This window comes from Ursus maritimus, unplaced genomic scaffold (genome assembly GCF_017311325.1).
Source record: "Ursus maritimus isolate PB19 unplaced genomic scaffold, ASM1731132v1 scaffold_18, whole genome shotgun sequence".
Taxonomy (NCBI): Eukaryota; Metazoa; Chordata; class Mammalia; order Carnivora; family Ursidae; genus Ursus; species Ursus maritimus.
In genome coordinates this window covers 7,781,643-7,801,736 of record NW_024424230.1, presented here as the reverse complement: position 1 = coordinate 7,801,736, position 20,094 = coordinate 7,781,643, and the positions used below count along the sequence as shown (strand labels likewise).

Below are 20,094 nucleotides of genomic sequence, written 5' to 3'. Positions count from 1 at the left end.
TAGCTGGTCAAAGGCTACTTTACAACTCAATGCATCTAAAACTGGACTTTTCCCCCCTCTTTCAAGCCAAGCCAGTCTCCTAATATCCCATCTTTTTAAATGAAAGAGGATCTCATCCCTAACTTAGATAATTATCTTTGAACTCTTCAAAAACCACAATCGCATCCTTTTCCACTGTTTATATGAGAAATTCAATACATTTGAAAGAAATTTCTTAAAAAATTTTTGAGAGAAGTGGAAAATAAAACACCTGTATAAGAAAAACTCTGTAACTGTGAATTTTGAAGACCCTGTGTCCCTTCCTAATTCTGCCCCTTCCTGTCCATGTTTCAGAACTCTGCTTTTCCTTATAGCCTTACTGTACATGCTTATAAGTAACATGTTGTTCATTTTTGCATTCTTCTAAACTTTAAAGGAAAGAAATCATATCTTATGTGCTTTTCTTTCAACAAGATGTTCCCAAGATTCATCCCTGTTGGTGAGCATAGTAATCATCCTTCATCTTTTTTTGCTATTACAATCACTACTGTTATAAACATTCCCCAGCATTTCTCCTACATGTAAGCAATCCTTAGGATATTTAACAGAATGTAATTATTAGGTCATAGCATATGGGATTCCTTAACTAGCTAATCCTATGTCATTTTCTGAAATAGGTGTGATAGCAAATTTCATGTGTTAATTTGGAGGGTGTTTTGGTGAGATTAACATTTAGATTGGTGAATTCTGAGTAGGCAGATTGCCTTCTATAATGTGGGTGGGCCTCATCTAATCAGTTGAAGACCTGAACGGAACAAAAAGACTCACTTCTCCAGACAAGACGGAAATCTCCAGCAGACTGCCTTCTGACTTCATCTGCACCATTGTCTTTCCTGGGACTCCAGCCTATTGGCTCGCACTTGCCAGTCTCCATGATCACATGAGCCAATTCCTTACAATAAAATCTTTCTATATACATATACATCCTATTGGTTCTGTTTCTCAGAGAACTCCGAATATTACCAATACCAAAAATATAATAGATATACTAATGTATACTCCTACCAGCAGTGGAAAAGTGTTCCAATCTATAAAATATTACTTGTTCACCCTGACCTTAAACTCTTCCCTGCCTATAAACTACAACTAATTTAATTTTGTAGGTGGTAAAAAAAAAAAAAAATTGGTTTATTATGTGTCTCCCTCTGAAAAATGTTGGGTAGCTTCCCAGGTCTTCCCAGAGTGAAGCTCAGACTCCATGAGGCACAGCAAGATCTGGGCCAACCTAACCTCCCAGGTTCTTCGTGACATTGGGCTGCGCTGGTGGGCTCCAATTTCGTTTTTTCAACTAGAATCTACCATTATAAAACCTTACTTGGGACCCCAGCACATCACACTCTGAGCCCCTTGGGTGGTGTGGGCACCCGTTTCTTCCTCTCAGGCTATCTCTCGTAGCAGCGAGGGGCCACAGAACCCAGGGTGGGAACCACATCCTGCTGGAGCTCTGTGCTCTCTTCCTGTGTGGATGTCAAACTTCCTTTGTGACCTCTCCATAATGTCAGTGACCCTAAGATGCTTCCCTCTCTGCTCTCTCTCCTTCCCTCATCTGTCTCTCTATCTTAGAAAAAATCCTCCATGTTGTCAAGTCCAGTGCGACTTGATCGATCCTTGAGCCTCCTGGCTCACTGTGCTGGAATCCAGCTCCCCGTCATCTCATTTCTGGCACTTCACGAACATCCACTGGTCTCACCCTGGTGCTGAGACCGGGCAGCTCAGAACCTCAAGGTGGTTAATGACCCTGAACATTTTCTTCAGCTGCACAATGGGAACACATTACCTCCACCATGGTGTTTCATAAGCATTAGAGGAGATGACATTAGGTTCATACACAGGAGGCACCCAGTGAAAGTTAGGTAGTAGAGTAGGGTGGGTGGGCCACCCATCTGGGGGTACATTTCCATAAGTGTAACTACATTCGCTTTAACTGACTAGTAAGGCCAGAGACATATAGGTTGCAGTAATTTTCAATAGGATCCCACTTCCACCACAAAACTCTGCCAGGAAAGGGTTGCCTCTGGAAGGTTACCGCCCAAGCCACCCCAGCAGCTTTTCCCTCGAAGCAGTAAAATAAAGGCAGCCATTCTTACCATTAAGTTCTCCAAAACACTTCTAATTGAGAAAGGCTTATGTGAAGTTAACACACCTTTTAACATAAATTTGCATTAACAGGACCATTTATCCAGAAAAAGACTGCCTCATTTGCTCTTCAGCTCTGAGCTGAAAGCCCCAGGTGAGGGGTGGGGTGGCAAGGATGTACAATGGTTGAGGGTCCCTGTAGCTCCAAGTCCCCCAAGCTGTCATTTTCCATTCCTCACTGCAATTTTATCCATTGGGACACATACAAAGTCTGAGAACTTGCACAGATATTAGACCTCACCACACTTTAAGTACCAAGTGGTCAGTGGGGTTAAATGAGAAGATACTGACCAAGTTCCTCATACAAAATAGTCAGGTATCAGCAAAGAAGAGAAATCAGTATATTTAGAGAGCATATGGTTCAATTACTTCATCCTTTTGAAGTTCTTGCAACCAATTACACAAATTAGGATTTCTGGATTCCAACTCCAATCCTGTATTGTTGAAGAGATCATCAACTCTCCCTTTATGTTACACGTGTGTGCGACACTAATAGGTCCTGATACGATGTTAACAAAGCACACACAGAAAACTTCAAGTATATATAAGGTTAACTTTGAAATACAGCTACTATATTTTTTCAATTCATTATCATTTTTAGTTTTTTTAAAAAAAAGGAATTCCTCATGGTCTCGAAAATGAGTGGAATACTCTCACTCGCCCAACCCCACAATTTGTTATCTAAAAATATAAATGATCAATAACAATCGTCACAAAATATGCTTAAGAATTATCATCATGAAGAATTCATCTATGTGGAGAGGCGGGCGCTCCTTTCTTTGACCAGTGACTGACCGAAAATCCTACCATTGTATTTGAAAAGCCCCAGAATGCAAAGATCTCCCTTTGCCTAACTTCAAGATAAATAATACGATCAATAACTCTGGATGATAAAAGCAGGAAGTATTGCCAAAATTGTTCACATATGATGCTAAAAATCCTACCTTGGCATGGCAATCACAACTTAGTTCGCAACAATTTAGCTCTATCCTAAACTTTCAGAAGATGACAAACTGCCTGTTTTGTTTTTTTTTTTAATAAATGCATATATTTGGTGTGCCTGGGTGGCTCAGTCCATTAATCGTCTGTCTTCAGCTCAGGTCATGATCTCAGGGTCCTGGGATCAAGTCCTGTGTCATTCGATAAATATACATGTACATAGTAAAATGATTACTATAATCAAGCTAATTTACATTTCTTCTCACATAGTTACCATTTTTTTCTGTGGTGAGAGCACCTGAAATCTACTCTTAGGAAATGTCCAGTATTTAATACAATATTATTAACTGCAGCCCTCATGCAGTGCATTAGATCTCCAGGTGGAGTCATCCCATATAACTGTAACTGTGCACCCTTTGACAACAGCTCCCCATTTCCCCACTTCCCTGCGCCTAGTGACCATTATTCTCCCTGTGTTTAATTCGTTGTTCTTTGACAGAACTTGGAATTCCTGATCTGGGACCCAAACTGCAAAAGCTCGCCACACGAAGGGGAGGGGTGCCATCTTGTTCTGGCCTTGGTGGCTCAGGCCAGGTGTTGAATAGCTCACTCTACTTGAAGGCCCTTGCCAATCCTCTCTTTCATCTGCATGGCTAATCAAAAGTGTTCCATACACCAAAAACTTGCAGACAGTACTCAGCACCTGTTGTACTGTACACAACAGCGAATGAGGAGTTCAATGGCAAAATGGACTTGATAATAAATATTTCATTAAAGAGATTTTGCTAATAGACACTTTGTAAGTCTCAGTCATATACATAAAACCATTTTTGAGCTTAGCTACATCTACAGAGAAAAAGAAAACTAACACGTAGGAAATTTCCTTACCTTCTGACCATTTGCTAACCCTTGCTAACAATACTGTATATTGTTCTTTTATAATATACATCCCTTGAAAATAAGTACTCTAGCACATGTCACATGTGTTCGGCTGAATGTCCATCTGGGATATAATTTTAGAAACTCCAGACAAGAAACACACGGTTCCAAACTATTTCCTTCTCTAGACTATTGCTGACATCTGAAAATTTCATCATTAGTCATTTTGTATCAAAAGCATAGGGAATAATAACAGTGACAATAATAACACCCACCACTCCCTGACTGCCATAGGTCTTTAACCACACGATCCTTAAGCCATTCAACAAAGAGAATGGTATTATTAACTCAGTCGACTATTCAGAAGCCCGAGATGCAGAGGGATTGAGCAGCTAACATAAGGTTCTTACTCAAAGGACTAACTCACTAAGCACCAAACCACAGTTCCTAGTAAACACAGCAGAAAACATCTAGGAGATCATTTGATCCTTCTTGAAATGACACCTTGCAGTTTCTGAAGGGTCCTCTCTTAGGAACTTGAATGAAGCAAAAATGGAGCCAGTGCATAAACTCTGCTCAGATTCACTAATAAATCTAGATTTGGTGTTACACAGAGGACTCTGAACACACAGATGTTGAAGCCAGCACTGAGTGCCTAGAGGAAGGAAGCAGCACTCCATCACTGGGAGGAAGCTCACACGGGGAGGTGCCTGGTCCTGAACCCAAATGCTGCCAACATCAGTTTAGTCTAGGCTCTAGTCACTGCTGAGACAATAGAAAACCTGGGCTTTTCTCCTACTACATTCAAATTTGTGAGATGCTTATTCTACTCAGAAATGATAGCACATTAAGAAAAATGAAACTGATTCATAGAATTATTTCTTTAAGACAATAATATCATAAAATCTAGAAGTGAAATTAGAAAATACTACAAACACATGATAAAGCATTTTGTAGTTTCTACTGGCGCGTTAAGAATCAAATGTCGTGGGTGGGTAAAAAGGTAAATAAAATGTCCACTCACCTGATGCAACCACCTGGATCACCTTTTCCCAATGTCCATGTGGGAAAGTATGAAGAAAGCAGGAATAGAAGCCAACATCGGCCTCTGAGACGTTATGAAAGGACAGGGTCATATCATTAGGCACCATGGTGGAATTTAAAAAGTAAACCCTATCAGTATAGGGAGGTTTTACACTCAAACCGTAAGTAGGGCTGAAAATGGCTATGAGCTCTCTGTTCGTTGTATTGATCTTGAGCCACTCCATCTGGGTTAAGGTGTCCAGTGATGAATAGATACACTCTAGACTCATATTCTCAGCAAGTTTAACAGTTGTGTCCCAAAACATCTCTTCACATAGAGCTGAAATACACAACATCCCATTTATTCAGTTAGGCTTGATGATTGAAACACCAAATACATACCTCAAGCTTATTCTAAGCTTTCTAAGACCTAGCAAGATAAAAAACTGAGATCAGGCTAAAGGCTAACAGTTTCTACCTTAGTCTAAAAAAGGTTCCACTGCCGATAAGAGGTATTTGTAACTTGTACATTTCCTGAACAAGTAAGAAATTATCTACTAAAGAGCATTATAAATTCTAAACATGTCACACTATAAGACCAAAAAAGAAGTAAATTTTTTAAATGAAGACATTATCTTTACCTCCATATACGTGAAGAATAGCCAAGAAGAAAGTAAGATAATCCATCTCTGGAAACCGTTTGGGAGGCTGGTCTATAAAAAAAGATAGTTTTTTATAAAGTTACATGCAGAAGCCCAGCACAATGCACTGCTTCCTTCCTCTCAGATATTATCAGTAGTGTCTTCTTTTTCTGAAGTATGAACACAGGAAAAAGGTCTTAGCTTCAAAGTCAGGTTTGTTCTCGCATAAGGATGAGCAGATTTGAATCACTTCTCTCTCTCGGGGAAATAGCTTATTTTCAAGCTTTTATTTTCTACAAAGATTCATTCATTGAACAAATCTGCGAATGGCTGAGGGCATTCTCTATGCCAGACTGCTCTAGGCAATTAGAATACAACAGTAAATTTAAAAAAAAAAAAAAAGTCCTTGCCATCATGGAAATTACGTTCTAGTGGGAGAAGACAAAAGCTGAAATGAAAAAATAAAAAAGTAAAAAATACAGTAAGTTATAGCTGGTAAGTGCACAAGGAAAACACAAAGCAGGAAAGTGGGGATAGGGCAGTACGGGTGGTAGTGTTTCCCTTTTAGACAGGAAGGTCCAGGAAGTCTTCACTGAGAACTTGACATTGGAGCAGAGACTGAAAGGCAGTGGGGAGGAGCCTGGGGTGCCAGGGGTTTGGAGGTTCCACTAATGTGGACTGTGGTTGGGCATGGCCTTCCTTTTACTTCTACCTTTTCATTGACCTCAGGCATTTGCTTTGGAGGCGATGAAGGAACCACAGAAGGACCTCCAGATACAAAAATACCGTGGCTCAGGACATATAGAAATCTACCATTATGGATGATTTCTTTAAACTTTTTACTTTGAAATAGTTACAGAGTCATAGTAATTTGCAAAGATTGTAAAGAGAGCACCCTTGTATTCTTCACCCAGTTTCCCCCAATGGTTACATCTTATATAATTAAAGTACAATATCAAAACATGATTCATTTTTTAGATTCATCATTGTTCCCTTCCCTCATGTAAAATAACAGTTCAGTTTCTTAAGAACTTGTTAGGAACATATTACCATGTTAGTATAAAAATATATTATTGCCTCTATACTGAAAGGAATCGTATGAATACATTTGGCCCCTGAATAAAAAAAATAGGTAAAAATTGGGAAGTGGGGAATGTGAATCACTAAAGACAATGTTGGCTAAGGCCAACTCCGAACCTGGTTTCAATCCCAAAGTTTATCAGTAGGTGTCCACTGTTCAACATCAGTATCTAACCTGGGAACTTTTTTAGGAAGCAAGAAATCAATAGTATAAAATTAGAATGTATACATATGGTACTGTAGAGTGCCACCCTATGTTTACACAGCATTCTATTTTCCAAAAGCTTTCACATCTATGGTATTATTTGTGCCCGTAACAGCTGTATGATGTAGTCAGATGCGGTATCTCTGTTTTACAAGTAATTCAAAAAAACAATCTGTCCAAAATTTTAGTGAGCTGTGCCTGGTACCCTGCCTAGGCCCTGGAGGCGCAAGTATGAGAAAGACTTGGTCTCTGCCCTCAAGGCATGCAGTAATATATTGGGTCAGAGAGATTACAGAGGCAGTTTATTATAATAAAACCTGATAATTCTATAGAAGTCAAATTTGAGCAAGTATTGGCACAGCCCAGAGAGGTAAAAATTCATTCTAACTGGGAAAGTTTTCATAGAAAAAATGCACCAGATCCTGGGGTTTCCAACCTAACTAAGACTTTCCAAGTAGAGAAGGAAGAGAAGGAATAAAGGCATGACAGCAGAGAACATTTTCGGGAAATGGTATGACTATGGTCTAGGTAATGGGAAAGAGACAAAAATGATGTTGGGTCCAGATTGAAAGCATCTTGAATGACACCCATGGAGAAGTTCAAACCTCACCATCAGAAACCACAGCATCCTGCTTACATCTGTAACTCCAGCACCAAACACAGGCCCTGGGACACATGTCTATGGCATAAATAAACACAACTCTGACAGCAACACAGAGCCACTAAATATCTCATGGAGGCAAGTGATGTGGACAATTCTGCATTTTTGAAAGATAACCTGGATATCTGTGGAGAATGGACTGAGGTGGTAACTATAGGACTTCCTCTTGATACGTACTGACAAAAAACTATAAAACCAGAGTTACACCCAGTCCCAAGAATTCCTGAAGCCCTCAAGAAAGTGTCCTCCTAACTAGCCTCCCTTGTACTGTGCCTTGCCTTAGAACTGTGTCCCTTCACACACACACACACACACACACACACACACACACACTACCTGGAGTGATCTTGTGACAGACACCATATGAACCATACAGTTCAAAATACTTAATATCTTTTACTATCAATAAAGTGAAAAGACAACTTAAAGAATGGGAAAAAATATCTGCAAATCATATATCTGATAAAGGTCTAGGATCCAGAATATATAAAAAACTCTCACAACTCAACAACAAAAAAGACAAACAACCCAATTTAAAAATGGGCAAAAAACTTGAATAGACGTTTCTCCAAAAAAGATGTACAAATGACCAACAAGCACATGAGAAGTTGCTCGACATCATTAGTCATTAGAAAAAATGCAAATCGAAACCACAAAGAGACCACTTCATGCTCACTAGGATGGTTATAATCAAAAATAAAGAAAATAATAACACTGACAAGGATGTAGTGAAGTTGAAATCCTCGTACACTGCCGGTGGGGATGTAAAATGGTGAGCTACTGTGGAAAACAGTTTGGTGTTCCTCAAAAAGTTAAACAGAATAACCATATGACCCAGTAATTCCAGTTATAGGTTTATACCCAAAAGAATTGAAGATAGATACTCAAACAAATACCTGTATACCAGTGTTCATAGCAACTCCTTCACAAGAGTCAGAAGGTGGAAACAACCCAAATGTCCATCAGCATAAGAATGGATAAACAAATTGTGGTATGTCCACACAATGGCATATTATGCAGTTATAAAAAGAATGAAATACTGATTCAGGCTATATCATGAATGAACCTGGAAAACATACTAAGTGAAAGAAGGCAGTCACATATTGTAAGATTCCATTTATATGAAACACCCAGAATAGGTAAATCTGTAGATTTGATTGGTTGTCAGGTGCTTAAGGGAGAGGAAACCAGGAGTGACTGCTTAAGGTACAGGGTTTTGTCTTTGGACAATGAAAATGTCTTAGAACTTGATAAAGATGGTACTTGTAGAACACCATGAATGTACGAAATGTCATTCAACTATACACTTTAATTTTATCTTGTATGAATTTCACCTCAATAACAAAAATTACCGCTAGTGAATAGCAGGAGTCCAAATTCACCTCCGGTCTTTCCAACTGCACAAGCCACCACATTTTGCTGTTGGCCTTGCATTTATTGACAGCACGTGGTCCCTCAACGACCCTGGTCTGCAAATGCACATTGAGCCTCACAATACATGCTGAGATGGAGTCTGGTCGCATGCCTATGCCACAACTTCACAACAGCTAGAAATAGATAATTCCGAAGAACATAGTCCAAGTGGTCAGAGAAATGATTCATAAAGAATCACTAAGTGCTTATTAAACACATGCCGAAACATTACACGCATTTATATTAATGTTTATATATTTATTAATGCATATATGTATACAAATACATAGATAGATAGATAGATAGATAGATAGATAGATAGATAGATAGATACACACACACACACGGCGTGTGTGTGGTCAGGGTTGGGTAGGTTGATAGAGGCGCAGGTAGAGAAGTAAGATGAACAAAGGGACCCAGCAGATCTCTGCTACAGCATACTGGCTGCAGATCCTACAAGAATTAGATGCAACACATCATCCACCCTCAGAGGCTCCTACAACCCTCAGTGAGCTTCCTCCCTGGCAGCAAAGAATCAGGGGTGTGGGAGGATTATGAGAAAAGGGGAATAAACTGATAATAGTGTGCAGTGGCCCCTTCATTCCCAAGGCATCCAAAGCCAAGTTCGTGGAGAGATGAGGAGAGCAGACGCACACTTGCATTCTGCAGTGACTAAAACCAGGGGCCCTGGAGGCTGCAGATCCAGACGGAAGGTGCAGAAAGACATGCATCTGAAGATAAAGTTCAGCTCTTACAACTTTGCTAAGGACGAGCCCTATTCATCAGCATCTAACCAAAGACAAATAGAGACTGCGCTTGAGCTATTTCTGTTGTGTAGGGAGCTGTTTTTTGCATGATTTATGAAGGAATTTTAGCTTCAGGTTTTTTTCTAATAGAGCTGTCTGTATAGAAGAGCTTCATCCTCAAGGAAGTCATTAATCAAAATATTACCGGACTTCTCTCCTATCGAACAGGTCTCAGCTAACCACATAAGTATGAAATTCATCTCACGAGATCACCTCACACCACCGGCTCCCGGGTGACCTGGCTGGGTGACAGCCTTCAGACACGTGGTCTCCTTCTCTTAGGCTGTCCACACACATGGACACTTCTCCGTCCTCAGCTTCATTGCTTCTGCTATCTATAATATGTTCTGCTTTCCCAGCTGTCTGCTTTTTCTGGAGGATTCTATTCTCTATGCAGTCACCCAGACACCGCGTGTCATGCTGGCCCCCTGGATGTGCCTGCTGGAGATGTGGCTCCCACTCTGCTCCCGTTCCATGCTTGCTCAGGCAACTGCTGACATGCCGAGGGCTGCAAAACAGAAAGTCTGTGCTAGACTTTGAGAAGAAGGGACTGAGGCTGGGAAGATTTGGAGCATTCCTCCTTTATTTTTTTCCAGATGTCAGAGTTTGTATGCCTTTGGCTGGGATGTCCTTGCTGTTGTGAGGCTCCTACTTCCAGCAAGACTTCAACAGGAGTGTTTTAGTCTAGGTTTCTGCTCCCTGCCTCAAAGTGTCTCTTCAGGAGAATGTTACTAATGAAGGACATGTGGTTTCCCTCAGACCACCAGTCCCTTAGAACTTCGGCAAGTCACAGAGCTGCCCCAGGAGTTAGATTACCTTTGAGGGACCATCCTTAAAGGACTCGCTTGCATTCAAAGCAGAGACTTCAGTTTGGCTTCAGTAGAGATCCTCCAGGACAGGGTTCTGCAAACTATGGCTCATGGGCCAAATCCAGCCTCCTGCCTGACCCTTTCTAAATACTCCATTTGGACTCGGCCACGCTCACTTGCTTACACATTGTCCGGGGCTGTTTCTGTGCTCTGATGAATAGCTGTAAAAAGACTACATGGCCTACAAAGACCAAAATAGTACCTGTGTAATCCATGACAGAAAAAGGTCACCAACCCCTGCATAGGGTAATAAATACTTAGCTAGCAAGCATTTTTTATTTAAGTTCATCCTTGCTCAGTCTTGCTTGAAGGAAGGAAGGTTAAGCCTGATAGTGTGGACACTGGTAAAATTAGCTCAGTTTTCTTATTCTCAAGGACCATGCCATCAGGTCCTTCTTCTAGAATACAAATACAATTCTTCTAGACACAGACTCAGAGAAAGGACCTAAACAACACCCTCTTACTGAACTGTGCCCATCGCTGAACTTACAGGTTCACAGGACATCAGCCATTCAGCCAATGACAGCTCTTTTCCTGCTGNATCTACTTGACACCATTTCATCGGCAGTCTCCACTCCGCTGCACAAGATTTACCTTATAGGTGTGAACTCAGCCACATCCACTCTTTTTTCCAGAAAGTTACTAACCTTGAGATGTTAGTTCTGGTCACTCTAACTCTCCTTTCCCGACGTGTGTCTGGTTAGGGGCTTCCTCTTTGTCGTGGCCTCCTTACCTCGCCCCTTCCCGTCACAGGCAATCTCCCTGTTCTCTTCCCTCGGTTGGCACAGCAGGAACAGCTGGGGCTTTTGTCCCCGGGGCCCGGAGTTCTTGGACTCTTCTCTCTTCCAGAGCTCCTCCAGGTCGGGGCTGAAGTAAAGCACTAATATTTCACTAAGCAGGGCTTTTTGGAGGATTAAAACCAGTCAAGAAGTGTATCTGCTTCTGGAAGCGTCTTCACCATTGTGGCTACTCAGACTCATTCCACATTCACATCAAGTTCTGTCCCTCTCTTCCCCATCCCCCTAAAATTCTACCGTTGGAAACGATGTGCTTCTCATCCTCTGTTCTAACTCTTAACTCGAAACTACACACAAAAACTTTCAGTTGGTTACTTTGCCTTTTCTTCCCCATTTGTTTTCCTGCCAATCAAAGCACTTCATATTCAGAAGTCTGAAGTGCAGGCGGCTTCTTATCTCTGCCCAAATCTGAGTGTGTTTCCATCCTGCCTTCTAGATACTCTTCTTGGTTTTGTGTTTTACTCTCCCGCTCTGACATAGAAAGCACACAAGTTGGCATTTGCTAAGAACTCTCCCTGCAAGTTTAGCAGCTTCTATGTTTTCAAAACACAACCGTTTCTAAGTTGTTCCGGAGGACCACAGAGTTAGTTTTGTTTGTTCTTTGGATTCCTAGGTAATGGAGATGCCTCGTCGGTTAAACCACCACAAGGGACTGTGGCTGAGGTGGAGCTGGGGGAGTTCACAGAGATACTGGGCAGAAAGGCCAGGGTTTGCGGAGAAGGCATTCTGCAGGCCAGCCAGCCCCGCACATTTTCTGATGCATCACACGAGCAGGGCTGGCCCCTTCCGCGGACCACGTGCGTGTCTGAAAGCACAGAAGAAGAAAATACAGGGGTGCCTGGTGACTCAATTGGTCCAGTGTCGAACTCTTGATGTCGGCTGAGGTCATGATAGGGTTGTGAGATCAAGCCCCACATCAGGCTCCATGTTGTGTGGAGACTGCTTAAGGTTCTCTTCTCCCTCTCCCTCTGCCTCTGCCCCTCTCCCATACTCTCACACTCACTCTGAAAGAAAGAAAAGAAAAGAAAAGAAAAGAAAAGAGAAGAGAAGAGAAGAGAAGAGAAGAGAAGAGAAGAGAAAAGAGAAGAGAAGAAAAGAAAAAGAAAGAAAGAAGAGAGAAAAATAGAAGCTATCTTTCATTGCACAAATAATTCTTGAGCACTTATTGTGAGGCAGAGGAAGCCTTCTAAAAGATCTATCTGACTCATGTCACTCTATTCGTTACATCAGCATCCTCAAAAGAATATTCAAACTTCTTACTGACTTACAAGGTTGGACAAGATTGATCTCTATCATTTTTCCAGCCTCATGTCTTAGACTTCGCTCACCCCCATTCTCCACTCCAGGCCCACCTGACAGGGCAGAGGCTTTGCACATGGGGTTGCTTTGTTTTGACTTCTCTTATCCCCTCCCATAGGGAGGCCTCAGCTCAGACATCGCTTATTGGGTACCCTGACTGAGCCCCCCACGCCTGGGGTAGGTGTTCCTCTTGTGAGTTCCTTAAGAACCCCAGGTAATCCTTACTGAAGCACTCCTTTGTAACTGCCCATTTATTTGCTGCATTTCCCATGATAGCCTAATAGACCCCTTCAAGTTGAGGAGAAGGTCCTGCTGACTCCTCTATCCACAGAGCCTTGCATGGCACCCAGCATGTTGTAGGTGTCTGTTAGATCATTATTTGTTGAAAGCAGGTGAAGGCATGGCTTCTACCTATGAGGCTTCACCGTATGCGGCCTATATGCTCATCAAAACCCAGAGGCCATCCTGTTTCCAATGTGTGGTTTTTTTCTTTTGTCTCCTCTTTTTATTTCTCCAATGAATAAGACAAAAAAATTGCCTCGATCCAAAAGGCACATAAATTTTTGCAGGACAAACTCGAAGATAAATGTTCCTGACTGGGGCCAACTCTTTCTCAAAATGATTCAATAGGCCCTGAACTGAACCTCAAACACTGGCTGAAACAGTCACTGTCTACCCAAATGATTCACATCACACTGAATGTCAGAGCCTATTTCAGTAGATGCTACTTACATCTATGGGGCCAGGCTTAAAAACTGCTTTTTTTTGGCTTACTCCCTGACTTACAAATCCAGATTTATATAGGCTAGGTGCTTTTCCTAAACTTTTCTTTTATAATCATTTCCTAATTTATCATCCACATGTAAACACACACACTTCATCATCATCAACATCATTATCATCATCCTCGCTATCCCCCATATCCCATTATAAAGTTATTGCTATTATTAAATAAGTAACAATGGAGACAGCTTTTTTGTTTCTCTGTAGGGTCCATCGCTTCTGGTTTCCTTATTCTCCTTGGAGCTCCTGAAATCTTGCAAGATAAAGAACCAAAGAATTAGCTTTGGGTGTGTTCCTGAGGGATACAGGCATCCCAGGATCTTGGCACCAGGAAGGCAACATTGTTCTCCCCAACATAAAGTTGCATAATCTTATGAAGCAATGAGGGGAGATGTTAAAAGATCACATGATCAATAATGAATCCCCAAACAAGAAAAACATCCTGAGACAAATGAAACTGTGTTCACATCCAGAGAACAGTCTTCCTGTGTTCCAACCAGGAGAACAAATGGAGGTGAAGACAAGGAAAATTAGTGGGGCAGAATGAAGATTATCTACCACTCACAGAATGAAGATTATCTACCACTCCCTCCAGTGTTTTTTCATGACCCTTATTAAGGGCCTTTTCAAGAGTTTAAAAGTAAAAATACTCTAACATTATCATTTGTTGACAGAAATAGGAAACGCAGATAAAATCATCACATCACTGGATGGAGTGTTACATTAGCTACCTCCTGCCTCTTTGGGGTCACCAGAGCACCAACTTGTTATTCTAGCACACGGTAAGTGAAGGGAAGAGCAAGCATTTATCCTGCCTTCTCTGTACAAATTGCATTTCAGGGTGACCTAAGTTTCCTTTTATAGAAAAACTCAGCTACTAAGTGGAAAAACAATAATAGATACTGTTTTTAATTGCTATTTTGTTACTCTTATTAAAATAATAGATGGAGACCATTGTTACTAGGTGCTAAAGCCATTAGATGGAAGGTTAATGGGAACTTTATAATGAAATATACTGCTGATTGACAATACATGAACCCGCTGATCAACCCTAACCTCACACTAAAATGCTACAACCAGACAGCAGGGGATTCAGTGATACAGCAGGAAGAAAACAGCACCACCCAGGAAGATCTCTTACCAAAGTAACTGAGCTGAATGCAGCTCAGCCTCTAGAATGAGCTAGTAGTGTCTAGGAGATACAGGAAAGAGGAGTTAAGAGCACCATGAGGAAGCAAAAAACACTACAGAACAAATGTCTGGGGTTCTCAATGAACAAATGGCAATTAGATTCACATAAGAAAATATAACCAGTCCAGTAATTGCCAAAAGGCACTTGACAACTTTAAATATCCTTTCCTGATAAAAACTCAGAGTAATTTTGGAATTTGACCAGAATAAAGAAAACTGGTTGGAAACTAAGGGCAGACTTGATGGTATAACCCTAGAAGAATCTAGGTTAAATTCCTAAGACAAGAATGACCACTATCACTGCCAAAATTTAACATTGCCCTAGAAGTTATAACATATTACAGAGTTAAAAAAAAAAAGAATAAGAATTATAAATATTGAAGAATTATTTTGACTTTATTATTACTTGTAGATGATCAACCTAGAGAACACAAAGGAATCAAATACAAAAGAACTGATAAAACAATAAAGTGTTGAGCAAAATAGTCTTGTAAGACTCAACAGCTTTATTTTGTCATATCCAAATTAGAAGCAAAAAGTACACATATATGTATGTATGAATATATAAGAATGTACCTCAAGAATTTGTAGCAATTATACAAAACCTACGTATTGTATCAAAGGAAGTAATGTAAGTCTTGAATAAAAGGTAATATATTATGTTTCTCTATGAAAAGATCCAGTTTGGGGAAAACACATCATAAAATTTTTATTTACCTGTAATTTTATAATCTCTTACATCTTTGAGCAGGTCAGGCTGTGAAAGACTTCATGACCACACTCTATAAGAGATGGTGAAGGCCACAGGAGGTGGCGGGGTGCTTTTCCTCAGCATTAGCATGGTTTGTGTGTATGAATGTTCACAGAATAAAGATGTTCTTGATGAGCAAAAGTTTTGTTTAAATGCATAACAGCAAACTGCATTTTTTTTATATAGGCTCCATGCCCAGCATGGAGCCCAATGCAGAGCCTGACTCATGACCCTGAGATCAAGACCTGAGCTGAGATCAGGAGTCAGACACTTAATCAACTGAGCCACCCAGATACTCTGCACACTGTACTTTTAATAAGAAAAATGAAGTAAGGCACCTTGCAGTACCAGATATTAAAATGGATGATAAAGCTTACAACGTTAAAGTGTTTTATTCTATAAGAATTGAGAGTTCAAAAGCAGCCCAAAGAATTACAGATTTTCAGGGGTAGATGAAAGAAGAGCATTCATGCTGTGAAACAGTGGCTGAGTGCATGGTCCTGGCCAAATGCTGGGTTGCCAAGAAGACTTGAGAGAACTTCTCTCTTGAGGCCTTGTCGGGCCAACACCCTCCTCCACGTCACATCTAACACCCTTTATTTCTCCAGCAGATTGCACGTGGGCCAAGGGTTCCATCATCCTGGTCTGTACATTAGGAAAATATACCCACTTCACCTCTCCAATAAGAAGACATTCAGATGTTACAGTCTGCTGATTATAAATGGCAGCCATGGCAAACTATAAGAAGATGGAAAAATAAGGAAAATGTGTTCACCAACAGAGATGTTGGGGAATTATGCAGATACTAACCACAGAAACCCAGAAACACAGCACTTTCTGAGACAGCCCACTGAGCTCCGTTAGCCAAAGGCCCTATCACTGAAGAATGTTATTTATTCAGTGAGAACAAATGGCATGCTTGTATTCACACAACAGTTATGGATTAAAGGTGCTACTTACCTAAAAATAAAGATGGTTTAGTGACCTTATGTGGTCAGTTGGCCATTCTGAGTGGAAAACAGGATCCTTTCAATGATTTCAAAACAAATCTACCTCCACAGGGACAGGAGGCAATCTGTTATGTTCCTTTGTTTGGCCACACAACAGTAAGAATATCTGCACAGGCATCATGTCGCCGTTCTGATAGAATCAGGCTTGAAAGCAACAAACCATACATATACCAAATACAGAAGGTTTTCATCTGAGTTCCCTGCTGCTGAAGAGTAAGTTGGTGAAAGAAGTAATTAGATCTGTGGCCAGGAAGCCAGAGTAGGACTCATTCAGGAAGAATATCAAGGATACTGCCGAGCCAAGGAAGAGGCCTCTACGTACATACTAGATACTTCAAATAATTGTGGAATATAAAATAGTCTCTTCGTTAAAATGGCTTTGTCATATGTGAACGTTTTACCTTCTTTTCAACATTAACATCTAATTTTCTGTGTCACCCAGTGTTCTGGTTGATGAGGATTGGGTAGATATTTCACCTATGTGTAAAATGTTTTCTCGCAATTAATTAAAGAGGCATCAAATAAAGTATAATTAGGTCACATGGAAAAAGATTGTTCAGTAATGAATAGAGAGTGAATGGCTACTCTGTAAGTCAGGTTGTCAAATTTTTTTTTTTAATAAACCCAGAATTAATTTTGGGTTAAAAAAAGAATTATAGATTTTCAGCATATGATAATGGTGACATTTCTGTTCAGCAGAGAAAGAATGGCTTGTCTACCACATGCTGTCAGAGAACCTGACTCACCAGTGGGAAAAGCTGAAGTCAGCTCCACAGGGTCATTGGCCATTCCCCGGGGCAGTACCACCTCGACACACCCACTTCAGGGTCCTTGCAGCTTGCATCTAGGCGTGGGACCTAGGCTCTGCCAAGTACATCTATACCCTAAGAATTCACTTCTGAAGCTTGGGAGTGCAGCAGGGAAGCAGCAGGGCTACAGGGCCCATTTGGACAGGAGGTGTGTGGGTTTGTGGCGCACGAGCTCTGCCAGCAGCAGTGGAGCGGACGTCCTGGTGTGCACAGTAGCAGACAACAGTGCCTTGCTCAAGCAACGGCTGCAGGGATGTGCTCACCAGGCCAGTGGGCGGCCCTGGCGGACGCATGGTAGGCCCAGGTACACTGAGCAAGCTTCTCCCCACCCATTCATTCTGTGACCTGCTCCGAGTCCCGTATCCTACCTTCCCAACTTAGAGGGAAGTCGTTTGGGAATTTACAACTAAGAACCCTGATCAGTACACTCACCTGTTGCAGCAGAATACATTTCAAATGTATTAATAATTTGAACAAGAAAAATACTCTAAAAATTGGAGAATATGTTTCATAAGCCTGAGGACAGAGATGAATTTTTGACTTTGGCATTACACAGATATATATAAAATACATTAAGATACATACATATTAAGGTATATATATCTTATACCAAAGTCAGGGAAAATGTGATAGCTGTTTCTACATAAAAACTTAAAACTAGGGGGCACCTGGGTGATGGAGTCAGTTAAGCATCTGACTCTTGGTTTCCACTCAGGTCATGGTCTCAAAGCCATGAGATCAAGCCTGGTATCAGACTCCACATTCAGCGGGGATTCTGCTTAAGATTCTCTCTCTCCCTCTACATCTGCACCCCCACCCTGCTCACTCTCTCTCTCTAAAATAAATAAACAAATCTTAAGAGAAAAACCTTAAAACTGTGGCATGGCAAACATTATACACTAACAAAGCAAAACAGGCAGGACAATCAGGAGAGGGATATATGAAAGGTATGAAACACAGTGTAACATTTTCTAAGTGTAAAGTGCTTACATATCAGTGACCAAAAAAATCCCACAAATACCCCAACAGAAAAACAGGCAATAAACATTAAGTATCAATTCACATAAGAACAAATACAAACAGAAAAATGTGAAAAGGTATTTAATCGAAATGAAAATTAAAACAATGGCATATTAATTTTTGCACATCAAATATGCAAATATATAAATGAAGAGAATGATAGTGACCATTGTTAACAAGAGTGGGAGGAAACACGGATAGCCAAACGCTGCTGTGGACAAGTCACTGGGTAAGCATTTTCTATAAGTAAGAGTTAAGCAATGTATATGAAAAATGTGACTTGTATGTCCTCCGACCCAGCCAGGCTGCCTCAAGATATGTATCCTAAGGAGGAATAAATTTAGCCAAGTTAGCAAAGATCTGGTTTTTTTGTTTGTTTGCCTGTTTTAAGCAGGCTCCATGCCCAGCATGGAGCCTGACAGAGGGCTTGAACTCGCGACTCTAAGATCAAGACCTGAGCTGAGATCAAGAGTCGGGGACACTCAACCAACTGAGCCACCCAGGCGCCCCACAAAGATCTGGTTTTTAAATGTGTAAATGTTTATCACAGCATTATTTTTATGAATAAAATTGGGAATTATCTGTATTCCCATATCTAGCAGACTGCTTCAATTAGTTTATTGTGGTCAATCCATAGGAGAGGATGCTCTGCTGTTCTTCAGCGATTATGCAGATCTATAGACATGTAAAATTCCTATGACACACTAAGTGAAGAACTTTTTCAACACACATATGCCCATAAAGATAAGACAATGAAAGAGCCATTCTGAAAAGCAATAGCTGGAGTAAGAGCCCACCCCGTGCTTCTCACCTGGTTTTAGCGTCGGCCGGGGCTCAGCAGGTTGTACTCAGGACTCGTTTGGCCACCGTCCTCTATCTTCCTGCTCCATTGATATCCTTCCCTCTCCTGATGGTCTCAAGGTTTCAAACTAATAAATACTTAAACATTATCAGGACTCCTGACCTCAAGTATCAGACCCTGGGAAAAACTAAATTCCTCTTTGTTCTAAGCTACCCGAGGAAGCAGCAGACAACCACACTCCATGGATGGACAGGGACTTGGACGTATTTACTATCTCCTCCCCTCAGCCGTCCGGACAGAGCTCATTCCTTTCTCCTCTATATCCCCTATTACTTTGTGCTGCAATTTGATAACATTCCCTCTGCATTATGGTTAGTGAGAGAGCATGAGAGCTACTCTCATAAAGAAAAGAGTATGGGCTTTGCAGAGCACTTGTGTTCAAATCCCCATCCATCTTGGACTTGCTGTGGGGCCTCCAGTCACAAGCCCTTCGGTGGCAGCACAGATTGCCGAGCCACAGTGGAGCCCCCAGGCAAACTCCAACCTCGTGTTACAGGGCCAAGGGCACCCCACCCTCGGCAGGGCCCAGCCAGGCCTGTTCAAGACACAAAGTGCTGAAAAGCTTATTTGGACTCTCACACCGTCAATACCATTGCATCCCAAGTAACTTAAAGGAATTTTTACCTTCTGAAATAGCACAAAACATAGATGTGCTTCAATTAAAACTGATACTTGCTAGATATTTTTATTGCAAATTTCTAAACTTTTCTTGTGGTCATATGGTCGTTCTCCTGCTTTGCTGGTGCCCTGAAGACAGTTTTGTCTGTAGGTGGGTAATGTAGCTCATATTTGAGCTGTTTAGTTAACATTTACACCACAATCACTGTCCCCATAGTCTGTCACCATAGCAGGGTCCTGCATAAGGGAAGGTCTCCTGCCTC

At 41.1% G+C, this 20,094-nt stretch overlaps 1 protein-coding gene across 2 annotated transcripts in view; it reads right to left on the bottom strand.

The window, feature by feature from the left end:
• Positions 1–19,441, bottom strand: part of CD226 (CD226 molecule) — an 83,577-nt gene extending 64,136 nt beyond the window's left edge. Inside the window, exons 1-3 of one of the 2 annotated variants that reach the window (XM_008685886.2) lie at positions 19,163–19,441; positions 5,658–5,729; positions 5,018–5,356 (exon numbers count right to left, since the gene is read on the bottom strand). In XM_008685886.2, the coding sequence (XP_008684108.1) occupies positions 5,018–5,356; positions 5,658–5,703 (385 nt within the window). In that variant the 5' untranslated portion in view covers positions 5,704–5,729; positions 19,163–19,441. Of the gene's footprint in view, positions 1–5,017; positions 5,357–5,657; positions 5,730–11,338; positions 11,830–19,162 lie in introns of those variants that run through there. The other variant, XM_008685885.2, reaches the window with a different exon arrangement.
• Positions 19,442–20,094: the final 653 nt, after the last annotated feature.